The sequence below is a fragment of the Cuculus canorus genome, chromosome 2 (assembly GCF_017976375.1).
Source record: "Cuculus canorus isolate bCucCan1 chromosome 2, bCucCan1.pri, whole genome shotgun sequence".
In the NCBI taxonomy this organism is placed as follows: domain Eukaryota; kingdom Metazoa; phylum Chordata; class Aves; order Cuculiformes; family Cuculidae; genus Cuculus; species Cuculus canorus.
The window spans coordinates 14870188-14890890 of record NC_071402.1 but is presented as its reverse complement, the minus strand read 5'-3'; the positions used below and the strand labels follow the sequence as shown (position 1 = coordinate 14890890).

Sequence of the window (20703 nt, the reverse complement as noted above, 5' to 3'; positions counted from 1 at the left end):
CCTCCATATCTCACAGGGTTTTTTAAATCACATCACAGGGAAGACAATTCCCTACCTCCACAGGCAGGTTAGGTGAAAGAGACATCTGAGAACCACTGGCTCTAAAAGCAGTAAACTTCGCTCATGTTCTGAAATAACAGGCTCACCAAACCATCTGAGGGTAGACACAGATTTAGTAATCTCTTAACCTGAGGCCAGTCTTCAAGGAGAAGCAGAAAACCTCTGCATGACCACCAGCTCTATTGGGAAATGCAAATGTGTGACTTCCTCTGTACCTGTTAAACCCACGTTTCACCTCAGCTTTTTTAAGAACTGGAGATGATTCATTGCCAACAAGGAAGTTATTTCCTCTTGAGTCCTTTAACATAGGCACCTTTTCATGCTGAACACCGAACCATGATGATGTCCTAAGACATGATCTCCAGCCTGCACTGGAGAAACATTTGCACAGGAGAAACATCTGCACTGGAAAACTTGTGCTTTCTATGTGCATGCTTGATCTTAAATCAAAATTAGCTCAGCTATAGTCCAAAGGAGACCTTTTATGGCCAGCATATGCTTTGGCAGTCTGCCAGCAGTGCTCTTCTAATGCCGTCCAAGCAAAGTGACAGCATCAGTTATAAGATCTATGTGTGTCAGGTCACTGGGTCACGAAAATGAATTGTTATAAGCATGTAAGGACATGATTTGGGCTCTGCTGTGAACGGAGATCAAATTATTTGTGTGGAATCAGATTACCATTTTTGGATATATTCCAGTGGGAAAGGATCACTGCATTGTAATAGCATTTCTACTGGGAAATACCAATTCCAGTATTCAGAATTGTTAAAAAAAATGAAATAGGCAAAGATGTGAATCTACGGAATACTGCTACTACACTACAGCTAGCATGATGGTGAGGTACTGCGTGCTTCGATGGAAAATCCATCTTAGACTGAACACTGCACTGTTTTGGACTACAGTAAAAATCAGAAGTCACTCTTTCCACAGGAAATGACAGCAACACAAAATGAAAAACATGATAATAAGCAACACAGCTCTCCCACACATTACTTCCTAGTAACACATAAGAACACACACATTTGTAGCGTGCCTCAAAAAAGTTAGCTCCATCACAGAAGTATCATGAGCAATGAGTGTCTGTCCCTCTGAATCAGTCCTCCTGTCCTTCAAACAAAACTGAGGACTGGGAGAGTGACAGAAGCTGAGAACTACAATACAGTCAAAAGAAAAAGTGAAAAATGCTAAAAGAAGAAGTGAAAAATGCTGAAAGAATAAAGGCAACATGTGCAAAGCATCATTACATTGTGCTTATTCAACCAACACAACACTCATAGGTATTCTTAAAATACCCTCTGTGGCAGAGAGATCCACAAACTCTCAGGCTAGTGACACAGCTGTCAAACTTCAACAGCTTAAACTACACAGATATCCGTGAAAAAAGTGGCCCATATCAATAAACATCTTGATTTAAACTTGAGAAAGACCACTAGGGTAACTCTGTTTTACCATTGCACTTCTGTAGTAGTTGGTTATCACCGACTATGGTGGTAACCACTCAGTGAGATGGAGAGTAGAAGCAAAGTAAAGCAATACTATATAATAAAATGTGGGAGTGAAATCCTTAAAATAAGACCAGACAAATACAAAAAAGAAAGAAGGACACTTACACAGATACTGATAAACTTTCTGAATTGGCGTGCAAGAGATTACAGGGGAACCCATCCTTCCCAAACCCCTCTCTGTTCTCCCCTCTTCTCCTTTTTCTTCTCTGCAAATGAAACTGTTAATTTTATTTATGCCTATACATGAGCGCTGAGAATAAAAGGCATTACACCCAGCTTCTGGGCAAGCCAGCACACTGCAGAAAAACAAAATAGCCATTATTTGGATGGAAGAATCGTTTTGTATTACTGACTTGACTGGACCCTTTTTTTATTAGCAGCTGTTAGAGTAGGGATCACAGAATGTGCTGGTGCGGCGCAGCTGTTCTACACATGTTATAAATAAGGGCTGGTAAAAGCTCATTCTATTTTTAACATTATGAAAAAAAAAACCCAAGAAGTCACAGAAATTCCCCATTAATGCCTTGTAAGTGGAACTTTTCCCCTATTCTTCACTTTAATGCCCAGAGCTAAATGGACAAAACAGGCCGTTCTTAAAATAATATTCATTAAAACAGAAAAGAACACACAATTCAGTGGAATTAAATCAAGCCAGCCTGGAAGATGTAACCAATTAAAGCTTACAGTGTCTTTTCCTTCAAAAGCAGACACTTAATCAGGACAAAACCAAACACCTGCAACTCCATTTATAATAAAAATGTTGGATTACCACACTGAAGAGTTTCTCTAGCAAAATCCAGAAGCTGAACCCAGCGTGGCTCAGATACCACCAGTCACCCTTCCCAACCCAGTCCTTGCTTGCCCCTTGCTGGGTTGCTGTATGTGGCGAGAGACCATCAACAACTCCTGCTCACCAACCTCAATGCTGAAAAAGCCAATGACTACTCAAGGTGAAGGAAAAAAACCTAGCCCTGGACAAATCACCCCCCTCACCTGTTTTCAGGGTCTGACACTGTCATGTTGCGCGTCACGTAGCACATCTTGAGCGGTATTGTCTTCTTGTCTCTGTGGATGGAGAGTGAAAGCTGCGAGAGGGGGTCAGCAGAGGTGCAACCCAAGCGAGGAGATTCAGGGGGAGGTGTCTCCCACCCAATTTCTGAAACAGGAGAGCCTTTCTTCACATAGGGAGTTGCTTCTCTCATGTATTTCACTATGGGGAAAAAAAAGAAATAGGAAAGTAATAAATAAATGAATATTGAGTAGTTGCATCCCATGTGAGTTCTTTGAACTGTTACCAACCCTCAGCACTGCTTATTATTTCTACTCCTCCAGCATCATGGCACTGGAAGCTGTGCAAATACACAAGATGGGAGATTGCAGCCCATCTCAGTACGGTGAAATGAGTAAAATGAGGGAAACGAACAGAAAAGGTGAAATAAGAACATAAGGCCAGGAGAGCCATCCAACCTTTACTCAACAGGCTGTAAGACCAGATGCAGCAATTCCTATCTACAGAAGCTGTGAGATGGCTGACGTATAGGGAAATTTTTAAGAAAGACATTCAACCAAGTGACAGTGAATCTATTATTCCTCTATCTAAAATGTTCAGTGATACTCCCAGTGCTGCCAATTCACATCTTGCTCTGGTTCACGCTTGTCAGTGTCCTGCCACTGATCTTGACAGCTATTTCTGCTTACTGGAAAGTAGTTTTAGCTGATTTACTTGTACATATACATATGGAGTAAACAAAAAACAATTCACCTCTTAGCTTTCTCTTGGGCAAATAAAAATTGAGTTCAAGCCTTTCGTGAGAGTAGAGATGTCAGATTAATCTCCTCTCAGTCTCTTCCAACACTTTCTTCCAGTACGGAAAATGAACGCAGGATTTGCAAAAGATCTTAATGCATGCAAAAATCAATACATTTTTTATAGTCACACTTCATATTCCCCTCCTTATGCAGGCAAATATTGCAACATAGTCTCTTGAATTCTTTTGGCAGTTCAAGATCACTTTTGCTTCCTATGTGTTTGGCAAATCTGCCAGCCACAGTCTCCTTCTCCTTCACAAACCTGATGGAGCTCAATCAAGAAAAGACCTCATATATAAGCACCCTTGTTAAACACATATACGTCCAATGCACACAGCTGTGGCTGTCTAACCAACTGTTGCCACTCGATTGCACCCATGACTCAAACAGCGAAAGGGCAGGAGTACCGTGAACTTATTTGAGGAAGTAATTAAAAATGCTGCAATGATGTCAAGGAAACTGTGCATATCATCATGTCAGCTCAGCTGAAGAGGCTGGGAATGACTGAACAACAAAAAGATGCATAAATTACAAAAGGGCATTGTGGTGAAGGAGGTTAAATTAGGGAAAGCAGACTGAAGTTTTTAAGTTCAAAGTGAAAGCAAGGGAAATATTCAGAGAAGTGAAGAACAACACCGGTGTTTCTGTCAAAACTACAGACAAGATGGGTAATTTCAGCAGTGCTATTTTCAAGGCACTTTGTAAAAGCTTTACTAAGAGAGATACCTGTGCAAAACTAGAGTCCAGGCTCCAAGAGCATCTATTGCCATCTTTCTTCTAAAACACCTTGGTGCACAACTTGCCATTGCTCCCTCCCTCCTTTAAAAGAAAAATTTGCTAACCTCAATATAAAGAACTTCTGTATTTTGTTATTCTACAGGATGTGTGAGATCATCTGTGAGAAGGATCATTTGTGATTTATCAGAAATGCAGTCCTACCCAACACTACTGTTTTCATTTCTTTGCCTCATACTATTCAGTTATTTTTATTTTTATTAATTAATTTCTTTCCTGCTTAGGGGAGGGCTGACATGAAATTCTACCATGCTTCCAGAAACCATTTAAGGCAAAGGGTGTTGAGATTGATTTTTACATCTTTTTGTAGATACCCACCTGTAGTTCATTATCTAAAAACCTGTGTCATCTAACTCAAAATCAGTGTTCATCCTTGGGCACTCCCTTATACCTGATTTTCAAAGGTGGTGAAAATGAGCTGTTTTAGCCAGTGCCATACAGATATTGGTTTTAGCAGTCAGTATCTCTGTTTGGATGTACTTACAGCCTTTGCAAACAGAGAGACTGAAAACATACAGATGTGGTTAATCTATTCCTGTTTGTACGGAACGAATATGACTTTGTCATTCGTTTTGATGGGAGGAACAGCTGAAGCTGTAAAAATCACGTTTGACTGCAAACAAGATGTTATCCCCTTTAAAATTAGAGATTATCAATTAATCTGTTGAAAAAAAGTAATCCAGCCATCTTCTGAGCTCCATTACAGTGAAATGTCAGCAAATGTGATGCTAGATAAAGGTCTAAGTCTGAATAGTGTAGCTATTACATCTGAGCTATTTCCACTCTTTTTGAACTGCAGCTATTTACACTTGACTTGAGCATCTTTTAATTAAGAAAAGGAGAAAGAGACAGGGGGAGTAAGGAAGCTGAAGTGAAAAATTTGGCTCTAAACGTAAAAGCAGGAACACAAAATGTGAATCTAATTCTCCAGTGATGGGGAGAGAAAAAAAGAACCATCCCTTCTACACGCCAAGAAGCCAAGTTTCCATGCAAGGCACCAGTGAATTCATGTCAGGCAGCTGCACTGTTTCAGAAACTCCTGTGAAAGAGGAAGTAGGAGTCAGAGGAAAGAGCTGAAACACAACCCTTTTTTCCTACAAACTGAGTCTCAAAACCAGCAAAAGCCAAGAAAATTACCTTGAGGAAAAATGTCCTATGAAAACTCCTGCCAACTTCTGAATTCCCGGTCCTCTAGTTTCTACTAATTCTCAACAGGAGATAGCTGCTCAGACCCATTGGTAAACTTCTGAACACCATCTTCCTACAAAATTCTACAGAAGAATTAAAAAATACAGTGAATATAGGTTTTCTGTCCAATAAAAGAGTGGATCTTAGTAGTTTTCTTCTAATTACTTCCTGCTTCCCACTAAATACAAGCACAGCTCTCTAGATTCATCACGGGATTCTGCTGGGTTTTACAAACCTGACTTTGTGGCTCTTACATATTCAAATGTGATTCATTTTTTAAAAGCCTCCAAATGGATACATATAAATGCACAAATGGAATATGGGATTGGAACAGGTGGCTGAACTTGATCCATTTATCTAATTTTTTTGTATTATTTAAATTTCAGAGGCACTGTTTTCCATTTGCCCCACCAACATCCATAATAACATGTCCATAACCAAAGTCCAGTTTATGAATTTAGCTGAAATAAGGCACATGTTGTGCAGATGATTCATAAGTTTTATTAGCAATTATTTCCTATTTGCCTCTAAACTCTGCTTGCTAATACTGCAGAACGCTGTTTTAAACCAATGCACCAGTAACCCTGGTACACACACAACAATTTATGGTGACCCCACACAGGTCTACATTTTGCAGTCTGTCTGTTACCCAGTTCTTAATCCACCTGGTAGAAAGCAAGTCGATACCAGTATGTATTATAGGATTATTTCTGTTCTACCCTGCTACACTACCTGAGAATCTCGAATGCAGAAATGCTAACGTATGACTGAAGTTATACAATTCACTTCAATCATCAAGTTTTAAAACCAGAAAATAAACGATACAAAGTATTGGACATTAAAGTAATAAGGTGGATAAAATTCTGTTCTTAGACCATTACGCTCAAGAACATGATTTCCCTTTGGATACAGTAAAAGAAATCCAGGTACTGACTGAAAAAGAAAGTGGCTGTAGAGGATACTTTTTTCTATATTGCCAATGAAACCATATAATGGATTAGAACCCCAAAACATCTGATAAAATTAAATAAGGGATGCCATTGTATAACAATTCTGGTTATGTATAACTATTCTACTGGCACGTAATATATACCTTCAGAATAGATACGTATGTATAATACATATACAGATATTAAATATCTATTAATATAAAACTGCTACATTCTTTAAGATCACCAGAACAAAGTTTGCAAACACAGAAACTAACATGCAGGGACTGAGTAAAAATTCTAATGGTTTCATTACTTTAACTCAATTTACTGATAAACTGTAATTTTAGTCCAGAGTTTTCTGAACTCATCCATTTCATGCTATAGCTCAGCCTCCGAGATCCTTATATTCAGTACTAATTAATGATCCATGCCTTTCCAGTGCATCACTAATTAGGAACTACGGTCAAGCAATTAAAATTCCAATCTCCGGAGGCCCCCCCCCCCAAGAGAAGAGGAAGGGAAGTGGCAATCAAATGAATTAATTCAGTGATACACATTGAAATAGTTGCAGTTATTTTTTGATCTGCAAGACAGGCAATGTAGCTTCCAAAAAAGCACTTCATTTATAGGCACTGCTGCCAAGTCCCAAGTCTCAACAATTAATCCTTTGTTACTGTTGACAAATGACTTTGGGGGGGGGGAGGAGGGAAAGAAGCAGGGTTTTAATGAGAGCAATACTAGAGACCAATTTGGTCAGGTTCTTGGCAAGACGCAGTTCTGAGGAACTGGGACTCTTCTGACACATTCAAACTGTTTCCTAGGAGGGAAGACAAAAGGCCACCGAAAAGAAGCCAGCACTCCTGAGCAAAGCTCTTTCATTACTATAGGAATGAGGACAGGATGTGTAGGTTTACAATATGAAAGCAAAAGGAACAACATGCTCCAATATACTTGAAGAAAGATGATCCAGGAATTCCCCTTTGTGGGGGGAAAAGCATAGCTCTCTTCTTTTATGCATTCGTTCTTTCCTAAGTAAGTACTCAGAGGTAAGTGGAAAACATCACCCAGAAATTTCTTAAGGATATTTTCAAAGGATGCGCTAATGTTACTGATACTTATACCCCTAAAAAGGCAGGTTTTTCAAAGTTCCTATAAACCCATCTTCATCTCCCTTGGTTTCTGGCAGGGTGCATGATGGCCCAGAGAAGATGAGCTAGGCAAATCCTCCATCATACTTAAGACTGCATGTAAGGATCAACGTTTGGAGTCACTCAAGCTCACAAACTGAACACGATGAGATCAATTGCTTTTATCAGCTTATTCAGTATGAAGGGGCTGTTTGACTCATCTGTGTTGAAGTGAGTACACCAGACCATCTGCAAGGGTATTGCAGGGAGCATGGCATACAAAAACTTGTCTTGCAAAAATGATTCTTGGTTAGTTTTAGAAGATCTGCCAATGCAGAACTAGAGGAGGCCCATCCTGCAGGTACACAGTTCCCACCTGGAAAGGAGGAAACAAATGAAGACAAACACTTTGAAGTCAGAGACAGTACCGCTATAAGCCCAAGCTAACAACTCAGAGCCATCTAGGAGCTGCTGAAATGATACTGCACCAAGAAAAAAAAAACAACCAAAAACTGGACCATAGCAAAACCTCAAACTAATCACTGTGGATATGTGGCCTTGGCAGAACAGCCAAGCAAGTCAATCATTCAGCACAGCTGTTTTGTTTTGCTTGATGAAACATTAAAATACAGAATTTGCAGTCTAGCAGTTTTGGTAGGGCACAAATCCAAATGTCCCAAATGGTTTCAAAGCCAGCCGTAACTGAAATCTTGCCATAAAATTTAAAACTGCGCCCAAGCAATGCCAACATAAATGCAAAGTATTTTACACTATTTTCAATAGAACTGAGATTAACAGAGCTGGAGGAAGGTCTACTGTATTAAAATTAATTCAATACCACGATACCAGAATTTGCCCGCTAGGTTTTATGTTAGAGATCAAATTTCCACTAAACTCAAGCAAACTGCACAGCCTACTGTGAAGATACACGTATAAAAGCAAGATGAGAATGTGTCCAGCTGCTGATGCCATCATCAAAACTAAGATCCAAATACTTCAAGAAAAGAGTTTATGAATCAGATCATCTACGAAGCTGTGCTGTATGACCCTTTCAACAGATTTAATGTAGGCATAAACCAAAAACCAGTCAACAATCCTGCTTTTGAGTGTTTCTACTCCACTTCCTACAGAACCATCTGTTACTACATTGAGACAAGTAACATCCATTAACGTCATCTGCTTTCCCCTCTGCTGAAAGGGATTTCAAATAGTAAACCTCTTGATCTGCCAAGAGCATCAGATCTCCACCTCCGGGAGATGATCCAAATTAGTTAAAATAAGCACCTTGTGAGAATACAAATCCTGTTTATGCGTTGGCCATTTCTCATACCGTAGTGAGACTAAGTTTTCTGCTGTTTCTAAATTAATTCAGCTGAATTCAATGTATATTGCTTCATCTCTTAAAGAGGCAGGCTTGCATCTAAATTGTAAGCGGCAGTCTTTAGGAAAAATACTTTTAAAAATACATTCAATGTATGCACTTACTGTACTTCTTATATAGAAGGCAGAAATGAGTGTCTGGAAAGAGTAACTTCAGAAAGATCTGGCAGACAAACATGCTTTCAACATGAAATCGACCAGAAGGGAGGGCATTAGTAACTGGTGACAAAAGGCTGCTGGTCAGCAACCAGGCTTCAAATTCAAGCTTTCAGTGGGCTACGAACAGGCTGAGTGAAAAAAGTTCAACAACTGATTTTAAAAAGATAAAGACCATGTCACAGGACAGGGCTCCTTTAAATTAGCAGCTGCTTTTATAAAAAAGGTGGAGCAACGTTAAGCAGTGCTGTAAGCACCATAGCACACTTGCATCCCAAAAATAAGGGCAATTCCTCTTCAAAGCACTTTGAGGTCAGCAGTTTTGCCTGGTTAAGATAATGAGGTAAGAAGACTGGCAGTCTAGACAGCAGACCAAGGGATCAGTGTGTCCAAGCTTGAGAGAAAACAGGCTGCTCTCAGGAAGCCATGAAAGGATATAGTCTGAAACTTCATGGTTTTGGTAGCATAAATACAGTAAGGTGATCAGCCACATTGTATTATCCACAGTACGTCTCAAAAAACATAACTCGCCACCAAAGTTGTCTTAGAAATCAAGAAACTGTAGGAGGAAACTCAGAGGTGAGTCTTGGCAGAAGCCACAGGCAGCCCTTTTGGGTGCTTTCTCCTTCCTACCTGACATCAGCGACCTTCCTTTTCTGCTCTCATTTCAGCACATGTGGAGCTGGAGATTATGTTCCCAGGCCATTGCATGCTTCTGTGTAACACCAAAAACTCTTCAGAGAGTTACTTTTCCTAGGTTACTTTCCCAGAGACTTTTTCAATGAGGTGAGCTGATTCGGCCGCTGATGCTCTAGGCCCGACGTTCCCTTTCAGAGCTTCCTCAATGCAAATGTTTCTAGGGAGCGATGGCTTTAAATGTCTCCTTATCTTCTGCAGCATGTCAATTTTATCAACTGCAAAGCCTAGTAAATATTAATTTTCATTCCTCCACAAAATCACAGTCTTGTACTCCACAGAGAGCAAGCACGAGGAAAACACACAACCTATTCCCCTACAGTCTAATACAGATAGCTTGAAAGCTTCGTTTGCAGCCAGCATTTCCCACCCACTTCTCCTTGCTGTCACTTTGAGCTGGTTATAGCTAATCATCCCTTCAGCTTCTTTGTGAGTTATATTACCAGGTCCTAAAAACAAAGTCCGTGTTTGAGGCTAACAGCACACATGCTCAAGGAAGCAGGATGTCTCAATGCTGGGGCAAGATCTTTGTGTATCTGTTCAAAATAGCTTAACAGAAGCTAAACAAACATGAGCTTCTGTCACACATAATCGCAATGAAACCTCAGGCTGGATCACTTGCTTGGTTCAGAGCTCTAAATACATAACACTTGATGGCACTTGAGCTGATGGAGTGACCAAAAGCAATCACAGGTTGTTGGTAATCTGTTACGGAAAAATTCAAACTGGAAAACTACTAATAAACTACAGATAAACCCTTAGCAGTTGATGCTGCTCAATACTTTCCATTATAATTTTTGTTAGTCATACTTACTACATTGAATGTGGTACCTTATCCTTCAAGTGATAGAGTTAACTTTAAGTTGAAAAGCTTCTGTTTCAACAAACTAAATATATTCAGTTCTGGGTTTTGATGCATCACTGACAATAAATGAATCCTACTGCCAAGGTCACCTAAGCTATTCATCTGACTTCCAAAAACATTGTGAACTTCCAAAAAATAAACGCAGAGATCTCTCTCTCTTCAGAATCTGAAAAAACAAATTCTAGCTTGTAAATATTCTGTAAGCCCCAGAAGTACAATGTTTGGTTATAAAGGAGATGCTTTGGCTCAACACTGGCAGCATGTTGAAGAGCTTGTGCTCAGAAGAAACACTACTCAGTGGAGAACAGGGAGCAAATACATTGCATAACTGTGCTTTATCTAATAAACTAAAAATTGAAAAAGGCTACTGCCAAAACCTGCAAGCAGTAGCTATGTAACTTAACTACATTTTTATGTAAAATGTGACACAGCTAATTTACTACATCGTTATGTGACATTATGAACTTAACAATTAGAACTATGTAAATCTTTCATAATGGAAGTGGAAAACATCTGAAATCGGCAATTTGGGAGCTGAACATGGAAATTAGCAGTCACATTTTGAGCAAAACCATTGTGAGACCTCTGACTCACTCATTGATAATCAAACTGAAGCTTTTGCTTGTCTCCAAGGCAAAATGCCTCCTAAGTTTTAAAAAAGGAAAAAAGAACAGCTTATAGTCCCACGATATTAGTTAGGACGAGGTCATTATACTCCCTGTGACTCTACTCAAAGTGCAACTGAAAAACGAAAAATGGAGCAAAATACATATTTATTCAGGGGACTTGCAGTGCTTACATTCCAAAGAACTACCCCCTACACATTACTGACATAAGGTATTTTAAAATCTTTTCTCTAAATCTCTGGGATAAGGGGATTCAGAATTTCTCATATGTGCCGCTCATATTGTTGTTTCCTCCTCTCTGTATTTATAGATCACTCTCCAATCACCCACATGCTCAGGTGGAATTCAAGGTGTCTGGCATCACCAGCATGCTATAATTTTTCTATTTACATGAGTAATCTCAAGTGTCAGCAAATATTTCAACCACTAGTGATTATGTGAAAAATACATAAGGGCATTACAATTTTAGAGCATACTGTTATTTCCGCAGTCACACAAATCATTAAGTAGTACAGGATAGACTGAAAATGGCACTCACTGAGGGAAATTACTATGCTGTGTATGATTGTGCCTGTTTTACAGATGGCTAAACTGACAGAGGCAAGTTAAAATGTTTTCCTCAAAGTCATGCAGTAAGTTAGTCAGAGAGTTCTCAGCACTCAATTTCTAACCCTTTACAACTTCTCATTTTTAAACATCCCAAAGGGATCCCAGTGCAGTGAAAACCTGATTCACAATGCCTACAGTCTTCTCCCCAAGGGAGGACCTTGGAGACCTTTCAAGATCATTATTGTGAAGAGAGCTACAATCACTTTCAAAATTTCAAAGTTCATAATTTTCATTTTTCACTGGACAACACTAAGAGCTTTGAAAATGAACAAACTCAGGTCACGCATTCACCTACAAACCTCCTATATCTCCTGTGTCTGGGCTATTCACTGAAAGGCATCAGATCACCATTCAAGTCCTTAGTTTTAGGAAATCTTTAGTTTGCAGCCTTACTAACAGGAGACCAATGGGCTCATATCCAGAACACTCAAGTGCCAGTGACTACATATATTTGTATCTATATGCATATAGGTATATGAATACAGGCAGACAGATAGATAAATAAAATGTGAACATTACTGAAGTTCAGTAAACTAGACTGTGAATTCTTGTGGCTGCCCATGGGCCTTCCTACTTCTCTCTCCCTTTCTCATTTAAACTGGGAATAACACTTAGGTAAATTTGGAGAAGCATCCAGTCAGTTCTGCACTGTCAATCCACAAGAATGACTTCTCATGAAACACCGTGTCACCTGCTGCACCATCGGAGTTGAATGTGAGAAGCACAATAACTTCTCTAATGAGACATGAGAAAATCTCTACAGTAGTATTAAGACTTCTATATAACTAAGACAAAGAAAGAAAAAATATGCAAGGAATTCTCTAAAGCAAATCATTGGGAACTGGGATGAGTTTTTTTGATCAGAAGTGGGCATAACATAGCAATTATTTTTTTAATTATTTCAGTGTGGCATAATGATAGCTCAAGACCACATTTGCCTGGTTCTGAAGTTCAAGTACAGTCTCAAGCTGCCTCTTCTACATTCTGAAAACATTTGCAAGATGACCCAGCAGGCAAGTGGCAGACTTGGAATGAGATTTGACTCCACATCAGTCCCCTTGTTGATCTACAACTAGGAGAAAACCACCTGAAGCAGATTGCTTGCTGAGGCACTGGAACAGAGACAAGACCTCACATGACACCCTCCCTTGTATTTCAAGAGGTAGAGGAAGCGGGACTATATGTCCAGCAAGGGCGATGAAAAGAGAAGGACAATGAAACATTAAGCCACATCCTCCTGCTTCAGTGCTTGAGCTTCCATTTGAATGGAGCCCTCTTCCCCCAGGGATTATGGTTTTCTCTAGGAATAAACCACCAAAACCTTAACAACAAACTACAACAATTAAAGAATAAGGCTGAAAGGTATTCAGAAAGCACCAGCACTGTCAGCACAGGAAATTCTCAGAATTGCAGCACTCGAAGAGGCCATAACTGAAACCCAACTGTACTGCCATAGGAACATGGCATGACGGGCTGCTCTTTGCAGCTCAAACTCTCTTACAAAGATGACAGCTCTTCTATTCTCATTCCTGAGGAGATACTGTATCTTAAAAAAAAGCCAGTGTTCCCTGACAGAATATGGTCATCCTGGCACTCTAGTGCGTAATGCAATTTGGAATTGAAAATACTTTTTTTTTTTCCTCCAGGTTTATTACTTTTAAATATCATCATCTAAAATTATTCTGCAGACAGGATCTTAGAAATTAGCTGGTGAACACAAGGAACAAGGGAAGCAGTGAAAATCCTCATAAAAATCCTAAATTCAGAAACTAGTGGGTTTTTTTCCATGAAATGGTTTTGTAGGGTGCTCTGAAAAATACATTCTCATTCAAATTTACTTCTTTCTCTATCAGCAAAATAGTACTGTGAGTTGACATTTTGATTTAAAATGTCTTTTTAACATCAAACTCCTTTTCTAATTGATATTGCATGGAGTGTCCCCCAGCATCCATTTAGTCAGATGGAAAATTCATATAGTTATGATTCCATTAAGTTTCTTGCAGTGGACTAGGCATTTAATCAATGAAAGCAAAGAGCATCTAAATAGGGTTAGTCTTCAAATTCCTTCCATTGAGAAGTTAAATCCCCATTAGCTTTGAGCTATAAGCCCCCGTGGGTTTAGCATGCAGCTTAAAAGATAAAGCTGTGAGGGGTCACAGCTCTTTCCTGTAGTACAGAAAGCCTATTTCACAGATGGCCCTCCCATAATAACGTAAATATAATCCTGTTTCAGTGGACACTATCCGTTCAGAAAACAAGCAATGTTTTCTGTCCCAGAAAAAAATTATATTTATCTTCAATTTAAGGGCCAAGTAATTCCCTGCTTCACTCATGGAATTACCATTACAGAGAATTACTGAGACTTGCTGGGTACCCTCTGAAGCTGGGGCTAGCATGGTCACCCCACCCCTCTGTAGTACAAGACAGACACAGGTTGCTCTCAGCAGCAGCTGAACAGCAGTGTAGTTGATTCGGCACTTCAAAACAAATTTCCTCACTATACCAAATGCCAATTTTGCCTGTTCCAGGTTAGGTCAATGCCAGGTTACAATAGTACAACCTATTGTTTTTCAGAGTCTGCAAACTGCCTGCCAAGTACTTTTCGGTCAACTAGTACAGGAGGCTGATAACAGAGGCTGGAAAAGAAACTGGCAATTCCCAGCTGAGCTTCAAATGGCTGTAATGAAATGTAACTCCAGTTCAAATCATCACAGAGCAAACCATCTATTTAATCGGTGAGAAGAATGCTAATTTGTTTGCATCTCAAATTTATTTGCCATTTGCACTACTGGAGCACTTACCAGGATTAGTGAAGAACCAGGGCATGACAGCCTCAGATGCTGTGCAAACACAGAACAAAAAGCTGGTCCCTTCCCAAGGAGCTCAGAAATCAAGTACAAGTTAAGAGACAATAGGGACATGACAAGGAAATAAGCAGGCAGAAGAACCTACGGTGGTAAAAGTCATGCATCTATGTCCCAGAGTTGTCTCAGTTGTATTGTATTCCCCTGTAATGAGACAGCAGTAGCAGGTGCTGTTTGTAAAAACACTGGAAAAACACGAGGAAGAAAAGGCAATACGAGTAGGTTGATACAGTTGCTAGGATGCGTTTGCTAGAATGTGTTTGCAATTAACAGAGGCAAGAACTTTCCCTGTGTTACTATCACTGCTGCTTCCCATGCAGGGACTTCATCAAGACTTAAACTTTCAGCACCACCTCAGTCATAAAAGGTTTTTGCACTGGAGTTGTAGCTTGAATTCTTCTGATAGATACAGACATAGATATGGATGATATAGATATACAAGCATTTGTCTGAAGCAACTTGGGAGCACCTGGACAGATAAGGATGCCCATCAGAGCCTGTATGGAGAGGGGAACTGGACTTGAGGCATGTTATGCAAAGAAAAGCCCTCAATACACTTGCAGATTAAGTGCAGCTCTGCTGAACCTCACAGTGGCTGACGGCCTTGCACGTTCAGCCCAGTTCTCACAAAAGGAGGAAAAAACCCCACTTTCCTGTATGTCCGTCCAGAGAGTCCTGAGAGTAATTCTGTTGCAAAAGTAAACATGCTTGTGACCTAAAGGCAGGCTGAAAGCAAAAGATGGTGTAAGCGCATGCTTGCCATTAGCATAACTGGTTTTCTTTATGCTCCAGTGTGGGAGTACCTTTGAAAAGAGGAGCTGAAAGCACAGCTTTCCCATCTAGATCACCTACGTTTTAACAGAGGCTTGGGGATACACAACAGGGATAACTATCTGCTTCAGGCTTGTTTGCTTTATTTAGTTCAAGGGCAGGTCTCTCTTGCTACTTGCAGAGAGCACAATCAGATGGGATCAGGTAATGGTTTTGGTTTTTTTCTTTTTCTTTTTAACAGCAGCACAGATGGGCACAAGAAAAAAAAGAAAATTACAATATCTGCCTCAAAGAGCTTCTGGTCTCAGGACCACTTACAACTTCTGCCAAAGTCACCGGGTTCATCTTCAGTGGGAATTAGCTCAGGTCCAACAGTCAAAGCTGAAGATATGAACAGGCTATAAAGAGGGAAAGACTGGAAGGGGGGAGGAAAACTAACCCTAGCGGGTAACTGCATGAGTAGCTCTTGAATCTCAGTTCACTGAGATATCCCAAATGAAACCACTGGAAAAAAGTTCTGACCTCAGCCATACAGGACCATGTCTCAGTGCAGATCACAAACACCCACCTATCTGTGTCCCCATCATCAGGGTGACTCTTGTCTCATCTCACACACCAAAGGCCATCAGAATATTACTGATGTATTCCTGAAGAGATAACTCATGTAAGTAAGCTGACTTTGGGGTTTATTGCCATAGTAGGTTGTGCTCCAGTTTTTAAAGGACAACTTTGAAACTCTAGACTTCAGCAAATGTCAGGAACTGATAAACAATTCAATATTTATACTGTGCTTACCTCCAGCCCTTTAAAGACCATGTCTGCAGTTGCTCCCATTGCAGTGGCCATAAGAGGCTGAAGTAAAGTTGGTCGCAGATTGAGAGCCTAAAGGAACCCCAAAACTACTCTGCCTGGTTGGTTATTACATTTAAGAAAAGAAGATGGTGACCTGGGAGAGTATTTAAGCTAGCTGATGCGGGAGGTATGCCTGTGATATTTACACCTTTTCTGCCACAGGAAGTGCCAGAAACTTATTCCTGGGTGGGTAAATAATGGCCAAGTAGTCACCAGAAGTTCAGAGCTGAGAACACTGAAGTGCTGTACACACTCTTTGTTTAATCAAGGGTTATTCTGTAACTGTTTTATTAAATGCATGATAGATTAGAGAGTGTACAACCCTATTAACTGCAAAGAGGGCAGACCAGTTCAGAACTATGTGCCAGTAAATAGATCGCTTCTAGTTCACTTCAGCTTCCTCAGGACTGTTTTCTTACACCATTTACACTGCACTGCCTTGCCTCAGCCCACAAAAGGGCCAAATCATCTTCTTCTTCACAGACAGGACTGGAAGATTCATGGGATTCTCCCAGGTTGATCACACAATCCCTGCATCTCAGTTTAGCTTACAACTGCTAGACCTGGCTCACACAGTGATTTATAACGTTTATGCTTAGCAAGCAGGGACATTAATGATGAATTACCAAGAAGCCTTCTTCAACAAAATTGTTCAGGAGATAATTTAGTAGCAACAGACCAGCTACATATAAGCAAGGCCATATAGTAATATACAGACCTTGGCAAATATGGTACATATATACAGGCTTCTCCCTAACATACATGATGTCCTAGGGATGCTGGAATGGGGAGCCTACAGATTTTTGGCTACCGATTCCTCCAGAAGCTGTAACCCGATCACAGTTGGTCCTAACCCCTCAACCACCTGGACCAAAACTGGAATTGTTCCTCTGCCACGAACTGCTCAGCAGCAGTCTGCCCTTCACACCAGCATCTATCCCAATCCCCTCTCCACCCCCCTTCCACAGGCACACCCTGCAAATTCCTCTCTCACCCACCCCAGTGAGTGCCCATCTACCACCCTCCCTGCCCAAAATGCCTCACCTTCCTTTTCACCCTTCTTCTCCACAGCAGCAGCCTCTAAAGTCTGCTGCAGAGGGGAAGAAGGGAAAAGAGGAGGCATGCAGATAACCACTGCTGCTGGGCACCAGCGCCTCTCCCACCCTAGCAGCACCCTATGCTGGAGCAGGTGCTGCAGGAGGTTCCTGGGCTGTGCTCTGCACCTTGCAGAGCTGTACCCATGGGAAAGCTCAGCAGCAAGAGCAGAAGCATCCCGTGAGCTACATATTGAGCTATGGGAAACGACGCCAACACGTTCATGCCAGAAATTCTAACTGCCATAATAAAGTAATACTGCCTTTCTGACAAAATCTATAGCATTCAGAGCATTCGCTACATGTCAGTACTTTCAGATCACTTCACGGTGGTTCAGTACCTACCATGGTCAGATCAACTTGCAGCAGCAAGTCTGTGCCATTTCATGCAAAGGGAAGCCTCTGATCAAACAGCAATGAGGTGCCCATGACAGATCGTGACACAGCCCGTCCCCCACTTCTGTCATACATGAGGAGTCGGAAGTTTAAAAATAAATTAATAAGACCATATGTTATCTGTATTACATATAAGTTTTGAGAAAGGGATTGTCAATTTAATGGAAAAGAAATCTAATAAAGGACACTGTATCCTAAAAATAAAATAACTTAAAAAAACTAAACCAAAACTCAAAACACAGAACAAACAGAATGGTTATTGGTGCTGTTACTGAGACGTTACCTAACAGGATGAGCAAATTCATTACAGTCTGGCTGCCTACCTGATGTTCTCTATTTTCTTGTAAGTCTATAGTGCACTTCTAGAGAATTAGATGCAATGGTGAATTCCAGCTATATTCAGTACAGGCAGTAATTAAATGGTTATAAAAACGTGAAGCTGGAATGCTGACAAGCTCTATGAGCAGCGTTATCAGCAGTGATGGTCGGAGAGTCAATCTGCTGCACTTTTCCAATGGTTTAAATAATGTTTGCCAGGATCCCCCAGTCGATGCTTTCTCCCCCCTCCTCTCTGCATCATGCCGCAGTAATCACGGAGATGCCTGCTGTGCTCGGAAGATTGAAAACTTGAGAGGTTCTTCAGGCAAAGAAAAAAAAACCCAGCAGAAAGCCTCATGCAACTAAGACATGATTCACCTTCCATCTCCCACATCTCCTAAAATGTTCTTGTAGCACCTTGGAAGAGGTGAGGAAGGAAGGCCCAAGTATACATGGACTAGGTGTCCCCTACTGCAGTCTCCATAACCCCTCACCTCTGTCTGGAGCAAACCTCTGCTGACAGTACAGCTGTCTGAAATCAAACATCTGAATCTGCACTGTAATGAAAAGCAGGCTCCTTTGGCACTTAAAGGCATCATTGTTTTTCTTTACACCCAACAGTTGCTCCTCAAGCTGGTGGAAACAGTTTGCGCACACTCGTGCCTGCTTCCCAGGTCTGCTCACACCATCCTGCTCACCACCTCAGGCACACTGAGAAAAAACCCAACTACTCACACAATAGCAACATGTTCCTTAACACTGCATATTCCAGCCATCAATCAGATATAGAAACATCAAGTCAGAAATAGACAAACAAACATTGATTTTTTTTTTCCTATTCTTTCTCCTATGGTGTACTGTTTACGACTCCTTCAGCAGGCTCAACAAGCATTTGATTTAAATGTTCTTTTCCTGCTCACCTCTGCTTATAATGCCCTGACTATACTCTTTTTTTAAGGACACCACTTTGTGCCCGTGCTCTGTTTCTACTACAAAATCTACAGGGCTTTCCTAGCTGGTAACTGCTAAGAAGGGGAAGAGCCGAGAGCAGCTCTATTTTATGGTCAGATTTATTTCCCATGATCAACAAATTAGGTAGGTCAGGGCTGAGTAATTCCACAAAACTAAGTCTGTGCAATTGCTTGTTCATCATCTTGCATTGTTCCTCTCACCTTTCATCCCTATTTTATTCTCATCAACAGTTACACACGCTTTTCACACCCTGACTTTTAATGCTGATCTCTTCCAACAAGGCATCGTCTCATCTGCTGTGCTTCTGCATTGCCCAGCACTGCAGGGGTATGATCCTGATGTTTGCTGGGATGAAAACAAATGTTCATTTTGCTTTTTGGTTGCAAGCGCCACTGCCATCCAAACAACCTCGCCTGGAGAGGTAGGAGGAAGGAAAACACACCTCAAGCCTTGAACAATATATTGTACCTCTTTGGAAAGAGTTGATCAGGAGTCCTGACTTAACAATAAGGCAATGCACAGCAAACTTAGTAAAGCCTTCAAACATGCAGCTCAAACCTTACTTTTCTTCCAGCATAAGTGAAGTACAGTCAGCCTATTGCCAGCAATGCCAGTACAGTATGATCTGTCCTCTAGCGCAGGTGACATCAAGAGCATCACTGCTATTCCTGGCCAGTTTCCTTCAAGTTGTCCCTTGAGCATTTCCATGGGATACTATGTCTATCTCAGATAGCCAAGTAAAATAAAAATAAATGAGAATGTGTAGAATCATTAATAGTATGACATGAAATTTCCATTTCTGCATCGTAAAGTCAACTGCCACATGGTCCACCACAAAATTCAGACTATTCATTTTAAGCTACTCAGTCTTCCTGTAATAAACGTTAGAGGATAAAGGTTGCTCCTGCTGAATGGGTCCAATTCCCACTGCAGTGAATGAAACCTGCTGAAACAACAAAACCCAGCAGAAATCTAATGAAAGTAAATTTGGAGTCAGGAGCAGTAGAGGTGAGGAACAGGAGGAGGAGACTTTTGTGAATTTTTTATGTTCTCAGTTTTGACCCAGTGAGGAAAAACAAATGTCTGAATTCAAATTCTTCACGATAACAATTAAAAAAAAAACAGCTCAACATGCACACAGTGGCTCCAAATATTTTGCAGCAGAAAGATGGTTTCTGCTCAGTTTATCAGACTGCACTACCAAATTCCACAAGCATATTCCCATGTGTGTTTCTAGTCATCATTAAAATAAATAAATCAATATATCAATAGTAATTAAAGACCTTAGACAGAGTTTATAGACGTGTAATCTCAGTCTTCAAAAACATATTCATCAGATTTTACCCTGAGAATAACCAGATCGAAAAATTGAGAAGTGTCTATAAAAATAATACATTCTTGTAATACTCCATATTAGGGATAAGCTATTTCAAACTGTACTACATTTTTAAAGATGAGAAAGTGCAGAATCACAGCCTCTGTGTTGGTGGTGGGTTGACCCTGGCTGGATGCCAGGTGCCCAGCAAATCTACTCTGTTGCTCCCCTCCTCAGCAAGGGAGAGAAAATGTAATGAAGGCTTGTGGGTTGAGATAATGACAGGGAGATTACTCATCAATCGCTGTCATGGGCAAACCAGACTCAAATTAGGGAAATTAAATTAGTTTATGGCCAATTAGAAGTCAAAGTA

At 40.5% G+C, this 20703-nt stretch overlaps 1 protein-coding gene across 1 annotated transcript in view; it reads right to left on the bottom strand.

The window, feature by feature from the left end:
- Positions 1 to 20703, bottom strand: part of SNTB1 (syntrophin beta 1) — a 109909-nt gene that overhangs the window by 55432 nt on the left and 33774 nt on the right. The window contains exon 2 of the mRNA XM_009568778.2: positions 2559 to 2775. Coding sequence (XP_009567073.2) covers positions 2559 to 2775 — 217 coding nt within the window. The remainder of the gene's footprint in view (positions 1 to 2558; positions 2776 to 20703) is intronic.